The sequence below is a fragment of the Podarcis erhardii genome (genome assembly GCF_964252035.2).
Source record: "Podarcis erhardii genome assembly, chromosome: 12".
Lineage (NCBI taxonomy): Eukaryota > Metazoa > Chordata > Lepidosauria > Squamata > Lacertidae > Podarcis > Podarcis erhardii.
Window position 1 is genome coordinate 2,817,839 of NC_138513.1, and position 14,353 is coordinate 2,832,191.

At 47.7% G+C, this 14,353-nt stretch overlaps 1 protein-coding gene and 1 long non-coding RNA gene across 2 annotated transcripts in view; both read left to right on the forward strand.

Annotated features, from left to right (window-relative positions):
* Positions 1-4,769, forward strand: part of LOC309325974 (EH domain-containing protein 3) — a 34,796-nt gene extending 30,027 nt beyond the window's left edge. The window contains exons 5-6 of the mRNA XM_081834416.1: positions 930-1,094; positions 3,868-4,769. Coding sequence (XP_081690542.1) covers positions 930-1,094; positions 3,868-4,395 — 693 coding nt within the window. The 3' untranslated portion in view covers positions 4,396-4,769. The remainder of the gene's footprint in view (positions 1-929; positions 1,095-3,867) is intronic.
* Positions 4,770-8,997: 4,228 nt separating this feature from the next.
* Positions 8,998-12,764, forward strand: LOC309326096. The gene is made up of 3 exons (XR_014150138.1): positions 8,998-9,133; positions 9,210-9,427; positions 12,750-12,764. It is a non-coding gene; the product is annotated as an uncharacterized lncRNA (long non-coding RNA).
* The last annotated feature ends 1,589 nt before the right edge of the window (positions 12,765-14,353 follow it).

Consider the following 14,353-nt stretch of genomic DNA (forward strand, 5'->3'; position numbering starts at 1 on the left):
CCTGCGTCCTGCTCAGAAACATGCAAAATAAAATAAAATTCAACTGTGTCTACCTGAGAACCAGTGTGATGTAGTGCAGCCTTCGCTAACCTGAGGGCTTCCAGATATTTTGGATCGCAGATCCCATCAGTCCCATAAAAAGATGGTTTGGGGAAGATGCTCAACATACCTGAGATTATCAGGGACCCAGGTTTGAGGAAAAACTGGGCTAGAGAGCCAGACTAGTACCTGGGAGACGAGAGACAAATCCTGACTCAGCTGTAAAGCTCATTGGGTGAGCTGCTGTCTCTTAGCCTAATCTATCCACAGCTGTCAAGTGTCCCTTATTTGGCGGGACAGTCCCTTATCCAGGCGCCATGTCCCGCTGCTGTCCCTTATTGATGAGGCTTCATTTGGCTGCTGGCTGGGCTTTCTGCCTTTGGCTCAGAGGGGCTCAGAAGTTGAACATACCTGTGCCCGGAAAATCCCTTATTTTGGCTGCTGATCCCTTATTTTCAAATCTGAAAATGACAGCTATGAATCTACCTCGTAGGTTCATTGGGATTAAATGGGAAAGAGGGAATCACCTTGAGCTCTTTGCAGAAATAGAGGAGAATATTTGGGCAGAAGGGATGGAGAATCAGATGAGAATGAGGTGTTGTTGTCTAAAAAAACCACAAGATATTTAGAAGAAAAACAACTTTATTATTACGGTCACAGACCAGTTCCGGGTCACTTCATAAAACACAACAGGGATACATCGAACTGCAATTGGGTATAACAGAGACAATTCAGATATAGCGGCCGTTAAAAATATATATTAAATATTGGTCACTAAATATAACCTAAAATTATCATTTAGAACCTAAATCATTTTGGTAGCACAGCTTGTTCCCTAAGTTTTATGGCAGTCGCAAAGTATTTACACCTCCCTTCTGTGATGTCCTTAGGTCCATGCCTACATCATTAGCTCCCTTAAGAAGGAAATGCCCTCGGTGTTTGGGAAAGACAACAAGAAGAAAGAGCTCGTGAACAATTTGGGCGAGATCTACGGGCGCATCGAGCGGGAGCATCAGATTTCGCCGGGAGACTTTCCCAATCTGAAGAAGATGCAGGTGAGTGCCAGGAAAAACAAAGCGCATCTGAGAACCGGGACGGAAAACTCCTCAGTTTCACTTGCACAGAGGGAGGTCTGAGGCAAAGATGAACTTTGCTGCCCACCTTGGCTAGAACGTTCCGGTTTGGGAAGGAATGCTTTCAGCCAGAAGTTAAATCTCATTTTCAGTTCAGATTATTTTTCTGGGGGTGGGGTGGGGAGAACAGCCTGCCTTCTAAATTTCAGATTAATCATAGAATTGTAGAGTTCAAAATTGGGGACCCCTAAGGTCCTCTAGTCCAACCCCCTGCAATGCAGGAATCTCAACTGAAGCATCTGTGATAGATGGCCATCCCACCTCTGCATTAAAATCTCCAAGGAAAACGAGTCTATTGGGGGAAGTCCCATCCTACTGTCAAACGGCGATTGCTGTCAAAAAGCTCTTCCTAACCTTGAGTTGGAATCACCTTTCTTGTAATTTTTATCCGCCGTCGTAATCAGAATTATATTTCATACCCCACCCATCTGACAGGGTTTCCCCAGCCTCTCTGGGCAGCTTCCGACATAATAAAAACGCAGCAATATTTCAAACATTAAAAGCTTCCCGATACAGGGCTGCCTTCAGAAGTTTTCTAAAAGTCGTGTAGTTATTTATCTCCTTGACATCTGCTGGGAGGCTGTTTCACAGGGAGGGGGCCACCACCGAGAAGGCCCTGTAACTTCACTTCTCTCAGGGAGGGAACCACCAGAAGGCCCTCGGAGCTGGACCTCAGTGTCTGGGCTGAACGATGGGGGTGGAGACGCTCCTTCAGGTTTAATGGGCCAAAGCCATTTAGGGCATTAAAAGTCAACTCCATCGACAGCCCTCCAGATATTTGAAGATGGCTATCCTTTCACCTCCCAGTTTCCTCTTCCAGGCTAAACGTACCCAGCTCCCTCGACCATTCCTCATAAGGCCGTTGTTCTCAAAGGGTGTGGCACATCACAGTGGTGTGGTCGGATGTGATGGCAATTGTGGCAGGAAGATTCAAGGACTATCAAAGAAGCGTTAAAACGTTTCAGTGTAGTATAGTATCAAAATAATTTGGGGGGATACTCAACCAGAACTGGGACGCAGGTGGCGCTGTGGGTTAAACCACAGAGCCTAGGACTTGCCGATCAGAAGGTCAGCGGTTCGAATCCCTGCAACGCGGTGAGCTCCCATTGCTCGGTCCCTGCTCCTGCCAACCTAGCAGTTCGAAAGCACGTCAAAGTGCAAGTAGATAAATAGGCACCACTCCAGCGGGAAGGTAAACGGCGTTTCCGTGTGCTGCTCTGGTTCGCCAGAAGTGGCTTAGTCATGCTGGCCACATGGCCTGGAAGCTGTACGCCGGCTCCCTCGGCCAGTAAAGCGAGATGAGCGCCGCAACCCCAGAGTCGTCCGCAACTGGACCTAATGGTCAGGGGTCCCTTTACCTTTACAACCAGAACTAGTATCCAGGCCTCTCTTCAAGAGCGTTGCCATTCTTCTGTGCTTCTCTGCAACATATTGTCGTGAAAAGGGATTTCCAACTCTGACAAATAGGAAAGATCAGAAAAGAGAAAGCCTCCTTTGTGCTGATGAGGGGATGACAGTTAGTTTGTCTCAAGTCAGACCTAATAGAATTGAGATTACGCTGCAAAGGCCAGTTCACACCTTTCGTTAAATCTTCCAGGTATGGATAGGTATATTTTCAAAACCAAGCACTGCTAGGAGTTGTTTCTCCCCCCAACCAAATGTATTTCTTACCAATTTAAAAATCAGTGTGGCGAATTTTTATTCTGAAGGGAAAACGTTTGAGAGCTACTTCTCAGGAGGCTTGGTTATAATAAATAATAATAATAAAATGTTATTTATATCCCACCCTCCCCAGCCAAAGCGGCTAACGATAGTAAAAATAGCACAGTTTACATAAATTCACAGTCAGTTAATTGAAATACCTTCTAAAATCAATTCAGAGTCAAATTAATGGCAACCATTGGGCTAGATTACAGAAGGAGAGAGGGGGTCAGACTGCCTTGGCCAAAGCCTGGTGGAACAGCTCTGTCTTGCAGGCCCTGCGGAAAGATGTCAAGTCCCACAGGGCCCTGGTCTCTTGGGACAGAGTGTTCCACCAGGTCGGGGCCACAGCTGAAAAAGCCCTGGCTCTGGTTGAGGCCAGCCTAACCTCTCTGTGACCCGGGACCTCCAAGATGTGTTTGTTTGAAGACCGTAAGGTCCTCTGTAGGACATACCAGGAGAGGCGGTCCCGTAGGTACGAGGGTCCTAGGCCGTATAGGGCTTTAAAGATTAAAACCAGCACCTTGAACCTGATCCTGTACTCCACCGGGAGCCAGTGCAGCTGGTATAGCACCAGGTGAATGTGATCTCGCAGAGAGGACCCCGTAAGGAGTCTCACTGTGGCATTCTGCACCCGCTGGAGTTTCTGGGTCAGTCTCAAGGGCAGCCCCACGTAGAGCGAGTTACAATAATCCAGTCTGGAGGTGACCGTCGCGTGGATCACAGTGGCTAGGTCAGGGCGGGAGAGGTAAGGAGCCAACTGCTTAGCTTGGCAGAGATGAGAAAATGCCGCCTTTGTTATAGCTGCAATCTGCTCCTCCATGGAAAGGGAGGTGTCGAAGATTACACCCAAACTCTTAACGGACGGTGCTGGCACTAATTGCGCCCCACAGGAGATGGGAGCTGCCCCCCAATCCCATATCGTCCCGACCCAGCCAAAGGTGATTGCGGTCCCCTCTCTTAATGCTGAATTGCCCATCGCTCTGTCTTTCAGGAGCAGCTACAGGGCCAAGACTTCAGTAAGTTCCAGCCCTTGAAGAGCAAACTGCTAGATGCCGTTGAGGATATGCTAGCCAGTGACATCGCCCAGTTGATGGTTCTGGTGCGCCAGGAGGAGTCCCAGCGGCCCGTTCAGATGGTGAAAGGGGGTGCCTTCGAGGGCACCCTTCACGGCCCCTTTGGGCACGGCTACGGCGAGGGCGCCGGCGAAGGGATTGACGACGCCAACTGGGTGGTGGCCAGGGACAAGCCCATGTACGACGAGATCTTCTACACGCTTTCGCCGGTGGACGGGAAGATCACTGGCGCCAACGCCAAGAAGGAGATGGTGAGGTCCAAGCTGCCGAACACTGTCTTAGGCAAGATCTGGAAACTGTCGGACATTGACAAAGACGGGATGCTTGACGACGAGGAGTTTGCTTTGGCCAACCACCTCATCAAAGTCAAGTTGGAAGGCCATGAGTTGCCGAACGAGCTCCCGTCTCACCTCATCCCTCCGTCGAAGAGGAAACTGACAGAGTGAGAGGGTGGCGGGAAGGAATTGTGGGGCGTTGGGTGGGTGGGTAAATCAAATATACCTAGTTGAGATGCGGAGCTGTCTTCTGGCTTCCAATAATTTCCAGGCGTGTTGAGGAACCTGGTGCAATATTTTGGAGCAGGCGTGAGGAACATTTGGCCTTCCAGATGTTGTCAAACTGCAACCCCCTGGTTACGTGACACATATTCAATAAACACACAAGATGTAACCGGCTGTATGTTTGAAAACATAATATATACTGTATTTTTTACTCTATAAGACTCACTTTTTCCCTCCTAAAAAGTAAGGGGAAATGTGTGTGCGTCTTATGGAGCGAATGCAGGCTGCGCAGCAATCCCAGAAGCCAGAACAGCAAGAGGGATTGCTGCTTTTGTTGTGTAGCGATCCCTCTTGCTGTTCTGGCTTCTGAGATTCAGAATATTTTTTTTCTTGTTTTCCTCCCCCCAAACTAGGTGTGTCTTGTGGTCTGGTGAGTCTTAAGAGTGAAAAATACGGTATTCAGTAAACACGCAATACATAACCAGCTGTATATTTGAAAAAATAATATATACTATTCATTGTATTGAATTGTAGATTTCAACAGTTCAACGAGAAAAAAGTAGAAGACCCAGTGGATCAGTTCATTCTCTAATCAGATTATGCATAAGGTCCATATATGTGAAAGTGTCTATTCCACCTGTCTGTTCATAGAGTCCAACAATCCACACGAAAGGTTGTTGCAGTTCCACAGAATCTTTTCACAGAGTCTAAGACGAGGATTTCTGGAATATTAGCCTTGTTTCACCATCCTAGGCTTCATCAGTAGTACCAACTCTAGATAATGCATAAAAATACAATAAAAACCGTCAGCAACCATACATACCATATATGATCTCACAGGGCAGTGGATTTTATAGCATAGTAGTAGCTGCTGTAAGCAGTAACTTTTACAGAGTTATATGGACAAGCACAATACTGACTCAAGTAACAGGTGTTGGCAATCAACAGATACAGTGGTGCCTCGCAAGACGAAATTAATCCGTTCCGTGAGGCTCTTCGTATAGCGGTTTTTTCGTCTTGCAAAGCAAGCCCATGGACAGCTTAGCGGATTAGCGCTATTAGCGGCTTTTAGCGGATCAGCTGATAAGCGGCTTAGGGCTTAGGAAAAGGGGGGGGAAGGGGGAAAACCCCGCAGGAACTCGCAAGACATTTTCGTCTTGCGAAGCAAGCCCATAGGGAAATATGTTTTGCGAAGCGCTTCCAAAACGGAAAACCCTTTCGTCTAGCAGGTTTTCCGTCTTGCGAGGCGTTCGCCTTGCGGGGCACCACTGTACAAAAATTTCTTTCTTAAAGTGACCCATATGGCACAGCAGAAGTAAAACAAACTTAATCCATACTCAGATGTTATACATATAAACAGTAATGCACCTCATACAAAAATGTAATCAAATATCAGATCTAAAGTACTATGCTATAAGATCCACTGTCCTGTGATATATGTGGTATGTACGGTTGTTGACGGTTTTTATATTATTTTTGCTGTAAAAATGTGTGAGATTGCGATGTTGTATTTATTTGCATTACCTAGAGTTTGTACTACTGATGAAGCTTCTACTTTTTTCGTTGAACTTTATGAGCTACTTCTGTTGAAATCTACAATTCAATACAATGAATAGTATATATTGTTTTTTCAAACGTACAGCCGGTTACATCTTGTGTGTTTACTGAACTGCAACCCCCAGCAGCGAGCGTGGCCAGCGGCCAGGGATAGTGGGGGTTGCAGTTGGAATCGTAGAACTGTGGAGTTGGAAGAGGAATCGTAGCTAAAGCATTCCTGACAGATGTCCGTCCAAACTCTGTTTCAGAGTCTCCAGTGAAGGACAGCCCAACATTTTCTGAGGGAGTCCATTCCACTATAGAACAGCTGTCACTGTCAGAATGTTCTTCCTGATGTTTAGTCGGAATCTCCTTGTAATTTGAATCCATTGTTTCAGGTCCCGATCTCAGGAGCAGCAGAAAACAAGCTTGCTCCCTCTTCCATGGGACAGCCCTTGAGATATTTGAAGGTGGCTCTCATATCTCTTCTTTTCCATCCCCTGCTCCTTCAACCGTTCCTCATCAGGCATGGCTTCAAGTCCCTTGATTATCCTCTCCACATACTCCAGCTCAGGGGTCGGCAAACTAAGGCCCGCGGGCTGGATCAGGCCCAGTTGCCTTCAGGATCCGGCCCACGAACTGTCCGTGGATCGGCGTGGGGATTCTGTTTGTTCGGGCTGCGCCATTCCATTCCATCCCCCCCCCACACACATCGCTCCTCCTCCCTCCCTCCCTCCTCCCGGTTTCTCCCTGCCCTGCCTAGAGGAGGAAGGGAGCTGGCTGAGCGCCATTTTAAGCAGCCCCTCTCCGGAGCCAGCCCTTTCGCGCCGCTCATCTTCCCCCCGCCACCGCCGCCCTAATGCTCCTGTGGGCCAGAGAGCTCACTCGGCCTACTCACGAGAAGCGGCGGCGGCAGCCCCTGGGAGGTAAGCGCAGCGGCTGGGGCTGGAGGTGCGGGGTGAGGAGGAGGACTGTTTGCCCCCCTCGCCCCTTCTTCCAGCTCCCCCTACCAGTGACGCTTCTCTTTTTTCCCCAAAAAAATTCAAACAAACATACATCTTAATTGTACTTAATCCAATCTTAGTAACATTGTTAAGTGACTTCCTCAAATCCCCCTGGCTGAATTTCAGTGTATATCATTGTAACAGCTTTCCAAAACCAATTTTCTCATAAAATTAACTTAATCACTTAACATCTTTCTTTCTTTTCATTTTAACTTTAAATATGTTATTCTCTAACAATACATATTTAAATCCTAAGCCTATCTGATATTTGCAAATTTTTCCAATTAAGTTATCTTAACATATTTAACTAAATACAGTGGTACCTCTGGTTACATACTTAATTCGTTCCGGAGGTCCATTCTTAACCTGAAACTGTTCTTAACCTGAAGCACCACTTTATCTAATGGGACCTCCTGCTGCTGCCACGCCGCCAGAGCACAATTTCTGTTCTCATCCTGAAGCAAAGTTCTTAACCCGAGGTAATAATTCTGGGTTAGCGGAGTCTGTAACCTGAAGCGTATGTAACCTGAAGCGTATGTAACCCAAGGTACCACTGTAGTCTTTGAATTTCATCCATTCCTCCTGGTACTCCTCCTCCTTCTGGTCGCAGACTCTTCCGGTCAGGTTGGCTAGCTCCGAAAAGTCCATCATCTTCATCTGCCATTCCTCCCCTGTTGGGACTTCTTGTGTTTTCCAATTCTTGGCTAACAAAATTCTAGCAGCAGTTGTGGCAAACAAAAACAATCTAACATCTTTCTTGGGCAATTCCGGACCTGTTATTCCAAGAAGAGACGCCTCTGGGAGTGACGCTTCTCCAGCCGGCCACAAGGTCTGAGGGACAGTGGACCGGCCCGCGGCTAAAAAATTTTTGCTGACCCCTGTCCCAGCTTGTCAGTATCCTTCTTAAACTCTGGTGCCCAGAACCGGACACTGGACTCTGGTGCAGCAACATCTGGAGGGCCAAACGTTTCCCATGCCTGCCGTAAAACGTTCAGTACTCCGTTCTCACCCCAGTATGCAATTAACTCTTCCCTGGTGACCTCCTGGCTTCCTGATGATAATGTCTTAATAAGAACAAAGTGGTGTGAATGAATGAATCCTTAGTAGGCTGTGATTGGGGTTGAGCTTCTGTCATTATTCACTGCCGGATGTTCCTGTTGAGTTTGGCCCCAACGCTTTCGAGTAAAGTATCAGAATCTCCTGCAGGTCCCAATCCAAGGCCCTTTCGGTGCTTCCAAAGGCGGCTTCTCATGTGCAATTGCCCATCTTATGGGCAGATTGAAAACCTGCCACATTTTCCTATTTCTTTTTCGGTCTGGTTTTCCCCACAGAAAATCCACTAAGAGCAGAATAGCAATGCAATCTCCTTTGCAGCGGGTGGAGGTCTCGCTGCAGTAGGGGGGGGGTGAGGAGATGGATGACACGTTGGAGAGCCCCGCCCCCTTTTTCTATTGGTCCGCTGTGCATTTCCTGTTCCAGAGCCATTTCCTGTCTTTCACCGAAACTCTTGTCCCCTTCATTAACCACTTCCTGAACTGGAGATTCTTCCACCTTCAGTTTAGCTAATAATTAGTAGGCTGCATTGAAAGTGGCAGGGCTTACTTCCGAGTAAGCACTGTAAAGTTAGTCCTCTAAACCTGTGCTGTAGGCACTCCTTAAATCTATATTTTTTTGGGGGGGGGGTTGCAATTGCACTATGGAAAATCAATGTAGCTAAGAAGCAATGAAGATCAAGCTGGTATATTTCCTAGCTGGGCTGTGAAACTTACCAAGCTGAATTCTGGAACTGGTTGGGTTGGGTTGTCCGATGAGATCTACTCTTGAAATTGAGAGCTGGGCATTCTCTGGCGAAATCCTTGCAACCTGCATCTCAGTCGTTCACTCAGAAATCAGTTTAGATGCAGTTTGCTTACCCTGTAATACATGAGACGTAACCGGCTGTGTTCTTAGATAAATAAGATATACTATTCATAGTATCAAATTGTAAATTTCAACAGAAGTAACTCATAAAGTTCAACCAACGAACAAAGCAGAAGACCCAGTGGATCAGATCATTCTATAGTCAGTTCATGCATAAGGTCCATCTGTGTAATGGTGTCCATCCCACCTGTCCGTTCATAAAGTCCAAACCATCCACATGAAAGGTTGTTGTTGTTCTTGTTTAGTCGTTTCCGACTCTTTGTGACCCCATGGACCAGAGCACGCCAGGCACTCTGAAAGGTTGTTACAGATCCACAAAATCCTTTCACAAAGTCTAAGACAAGGATTTCTAGAATATTGGTTTTGTTTTGCCGTCCTGGGCTTCATCAGTAGTTAAAGCTCTAAGTAATGCAAATAAATACAATAACATGATCTCACACATTTTATAGACAGGTGTGAGTTACTTCTGTTGAAATCTACAATTTGATACTATGAATAAAAGGACCCCTGACCATTAGGTCCATTCGTGGCCAACTCTGGGGTTGCGGCGCTCATCTTGCTTTATTGGCTGAGGAAGCCGGCATACACCTTCCAGGTCATGTGGCCAGCATGACTAAGCCGCTTCTGGCGAACCAGAGCAGCGCACAGAAACGCCGTTTACCTTCCCGCCGGAGCGGTACCTATTTATCTACTTGCACTTTGATGTGCTTTCAAACTGCTAGGTGGGCAGGAGCAGGGACTGAGCAACGGGAGTTCACCCCGTCATGGGGATTCGAACCACCAACTTTCTGATCGGCAAGTCCTAGGCTCTGTGGTTAAACCCACAGCGTCACCCGCGTCCTGATACTATGAATAGTATATATTTATCTAATAACACAGCCGGTTACGTCTCGTATGTTTATTGAGGATGCTTTACGTGACCGTAGGTTGGTTTGTTGTTACCCCGTAATACAGGCAGCCTTTTAAAAACAAAACTAGAACTCTTTTAACTATTATTATTTTTGCGATTTCCCTTCCAACAACCATAATAAAACAGGGGTGCCCAAAATGCCTCTGAGAACACCCGCTTCAAATGTCTGGAGAAGAGAGTGGGTGGGCATGGCCGGTGAGTAGTGGGGAAATGTCAGCGGGCAGAGGTGCCCACTTGGCTCCGCCATGCCCGCTAGGTGAATGCAAGATGCACACACACCTTGACTCTTGAGATGTGGGTGACCAGTGGCAATTCTGCTCGTAGATTTCGGTGGAAGAGCAATTATTGGAAGCCCTGAGAGCCTTCTGTATTGGAGCACCCTTAGGTGACAAATACCTCTGAATGAGACTGGTGCTTCAAAGACACACGTGGATCTGAAGTATTTATGTTCAGCAGTCTTCAACGTTCAGTCTTCCTGCCTGTTGTCGTGTCTCCTTAATCTTTATTGAGTACACGTGGTGCAAATCTGTACACAGAATAACTCTGCAAAAGGCGAACAGTGGGCCTGTGTTAGCCGTAGGAAACTTCCCCTGGTCGCTTGCATTTTCTTGTAAGACTTTGGCCGAAGGTGTTGCGTTAAGACTCTTGATGTTTTAGGAATTCCAGGTTCCAAAGGTCATTCCGGTGAACGCTGCACCGGATTTGCAAGCACTACCCAGGATCATTGTGCAATGCAAATCTGAGAATGGTCGGCTTTGCAAATAAGAACATAGCAGAGCAGGCAAAAGTTTTGATCTCCAGTATCTTCAACCCAAGCTCGAAAGCCTTGTCTGAAAGACTGGAGAGCTTTTGGACAAGTGTCAACAGTGCAGAGTAGGCTGGTGTTCTTCAACCGTTGGGTTCCCACTTCCCAGATGTCCTGGGACTACAACATCCATCATCCACGGCCAGGTTAGCGGATGGTCATGGACGATGGGAGTTGTTGAAGGAACACTGGAATGATGGGAGATATGGAGTTCAGCAATGGCTGGAGGGCTCCAGGTCCCCTGGTTTTTAATCATACAAGTTTAGTTCCTTGCATGGAAAAGATGGCAGCATCAGAAGTGGGGAGATACCAAAGGATTTGTGGCTGGAGCAAGCTATTGCTGCATTTAGTACTCTTGAAACAAAGGAGGTGGTTTGCACATTTTTCCGAGTGCTTCTTCCGCTGTGGTTGGACTTAATTTTGCTCGGTGTTTCTGTTTCACCACAGATGTGTTTGTGCACAATAAAAATGGCGAATCTGTAGAATGCCCTGCTATTTCGTCATTTGCACGGTCCGTTGGCGAGAGAGGCTGGGGGCACACGACACAAGGATGGCCCTGCCTGGGAGTCGCTTAACCCAACAGTTACAGCTTCCACCCCTACTCTTGTCTTCCATTTTCATCTCTAAAATACCGTATTTTTTGCTCTATAAGACTCACATTTTCCCTCCTAAAAAGTAAGGGGAAATGTGTGTGCGTCTTATGGAGCGCATGCAGGCTGCGCAGCTATCCCAGAAGCCAGAACAGCAAGAGGGATTGCTGCTTTCACTGCGCAGCGATCCCTCTTGCTGTTCTGGCTTCTGAGATTCAGAATATGTTTTTTCCTTGTTTTCTTCCTCCAAAAACTAGGTGCGTCTTGTGGTCTGGTGCGTCTTATAGAGCGAAAAATACGCTAATTGTCCTGAACCTTATTCAGACTGGAGAGACTGAGCCAAACTGTTTCCTGCTGGTCTTCCTCTTCCCTCGGTTCAAATCATGCCTCTTTCGCTGACCCCGTCATTTTTGCTGATGTCGAGAGTGAGATGAACTGTCCTCGTTGCTTTGCGTTTTGTTGAACTTCTACTGTGACCTGAGGAAAGGGGGGGGGGGTGGCGGGAGACAGAGCCCAGGACAGGTATAACTTATTTTATATCTCTTTTGTTAATATTATATAGAGAAATATATATTCTGTGTGTGTAAAAAAAACCCAAACAACATTCTTATCGCAGTGCATTTACCATGTGTTTTTTAAAAAAATAAAATCCGTTAACCTTTCTTCTCCCCCCATTGTACATACATCCTAAAACATCATTAAAAATGAAGACTTGGGTCTGTTTCTTTGGGTGTCGCCTTGTTATCGATGGAACTGGGAGTGTTTCGAAACCCGTCCCTCCGCACCTGAACTTTTGTTCCTACAGGCTTAAGCAAACCATTCTTCACCCAAAACTAATCTGGGCAGCTGCCAGCAATTGGTCTTGTACCAATATCTGCATTCCAAATCTACGTTGTTGCTTGGGAACCAGTTGATAAAGAAAATGGAAGGGGAACACACACACACACACACAGTTGTTGGCAGCTGTCTGTCTTGAGAGACGATGGGTGAAGTCAGAACTGCTGCGGTAGCAGCACCAAAATGACCTCTCCGGGTTGCAAGCCTGGGCAAAATGCGGCAGCCAGACTGGTGACTGGGAGCGGCGTCCGAGACCGTATAATACCTGTCCTTAAAGATCTACGTTGGCTCCCAGTATGTTTCCGAGCACAATTCAAAGTGTTGGTGCTGACCTTTAAAGCCCTAAACGGCCTCGGTCCAGTATACCTGAAGGAGCGTCTCCACCCCCATCGTTCAGCCCAGACACTGAGGTCCAGTGCCGAGGGCCTTCTGGCGGTTCCCTCCCTGCGAGAAGTGAGGGTACAGGGAACCAGGCAGAGGGCCTTCTCGGTGGTGGTGCCCTCCCTGTGGAACACCCTCCCACCAGATGTCAAGGAAATAAACAACTATATAACAGTTAGAAGACATCTGAAGGCAGCCCTGTTTAGGGAATTTTTAAATGTTTGATGTTTGCTGAGTTTTTATTACGTTAGAAGCCACCCAGAGCAGCTGGGGAACCCTAGCCAGATAGTGAAGGTAAAGGGACCCCTGACCATTAGGTCCAGTCGTGACCGACTCTGGGGTTGCGGCGCTCATCTCGCTTTATTGGCCGAGGGAGCCGGCGTACAGCTTCCGGGTCATGTGGCCAGCATGACTAAGCCGCTTCTGGCGAACCAGAGCAGCGCACGGAAACGCCGTTTACCTTCCCGCCGGAGTGGTACCTATTTATCTACTTGCACTTTGATGTGCTTTCAAACTGCTAGGTGGGCAGGAGCAGGGACTGAGCAACGGGAGCTCACCCCGTCGCGGGGATTCAAGCCGCCGCCGACCTGATGGCAAGTCCCAGGCTCTGTGGTTTAACCCACAGCGCCACACGCGTGGGTATAAATAATAAAATTTTTATTATTGGGGTTCTGGGTTGCAGAGGCGACAAGACCTCCCCCCCCCCCCCGTCGTGCTGATGTGGTCCAAAGGGACCATCCAACCACCTTAGGGACTCCACTCCAGATTTGTGTAGGAAGAGAGCTCTCTTCCTCTTCGTTTCCAGGGTGTTGTATTCAGAAACACTGATGCCGCTAGGCAGAGCATAGCTTACATGGCTAGGAGCCATCGCTAGCCCTCTCCTCCTCCATGAATGTGTCTAATCCTCCTTTAAAGCCACCTAGGTTGGTGATCACTGTCTCCTGTGACAATGAGTTCCACAGTTTAACTACGCATTGCGCAAAGAAGGGCTTTGTTTTATCTGAGAGTTCTCAAGTGCGGGTAACCGTCGTCTTCTTGTGTGAGCAGCAGTTTGGCTGCTGGCCCAGGCAGGAATAATAATAATAATAATAATAATAATATTTATTTATTTATTTATTTATTTATTTATTTATTTATTTCTACCCCGCCCATCTGGCTGGGTTTCCCCAGCCACTTTGGGCAGCTTCCAACAAAACACTAAAATGCAATAACCTATTAAACATTAAGAGCTTCCCTAAACAGGGCTGCCTTCAGATGTCTTCTAAAAGTCTGGTAGTTATTTTTCTCTTTGACATCTGGTGGGAGGGCGTTCCACAGGGCGGGCGCCACCACCGAGAAGGCCCTCTGCCTGCTTCCCTGTAACCTCCCTTCTTGCAAGGATGGAACCGCCAGAAGGCCCTCGGCGCTGGACCTCAGTGTCCGGGCAGAACGGTGGGGGTGGAGACGCTCCTTTAGGTATACTGGACCGAGGCCATTTAGGGCTTTCAAGGTCAGCGCCAACACTTTGAATTGTGCTCGGAAACGTACTGGGAGCCAGTGTAGGTCTTTCAAGACGGGTGTTATGTGGTCTCGGCGGCCGCTCCCAGTCACAAGTCTGGCTGCCGCGTCCTGGATTAGTTGTAGTTTCTGGGTCACCTTCAAAGGCAGCCCCACATAGAGCGCATTGCAGTAGTCCAAGCGAGAGATAACCAGAGCATGCACCACTCTGGCGAGACAGTCCATGGGTAGGGAGGGTCTCAGCCTGCATACCAGATGGAACAACTCCCATTTCCCACAAGCCAACACCGGCAAGCCGCAGGAATCCAATGGTCTCAGCTGCACAGCCAGTACTTATCCCTGTGGTGGCTTATAGCATCTAGAGTCTGAAACAGGACCAGGAACCCGAAAATTACACCCATCCTGCATGTACAGACTGGAGACG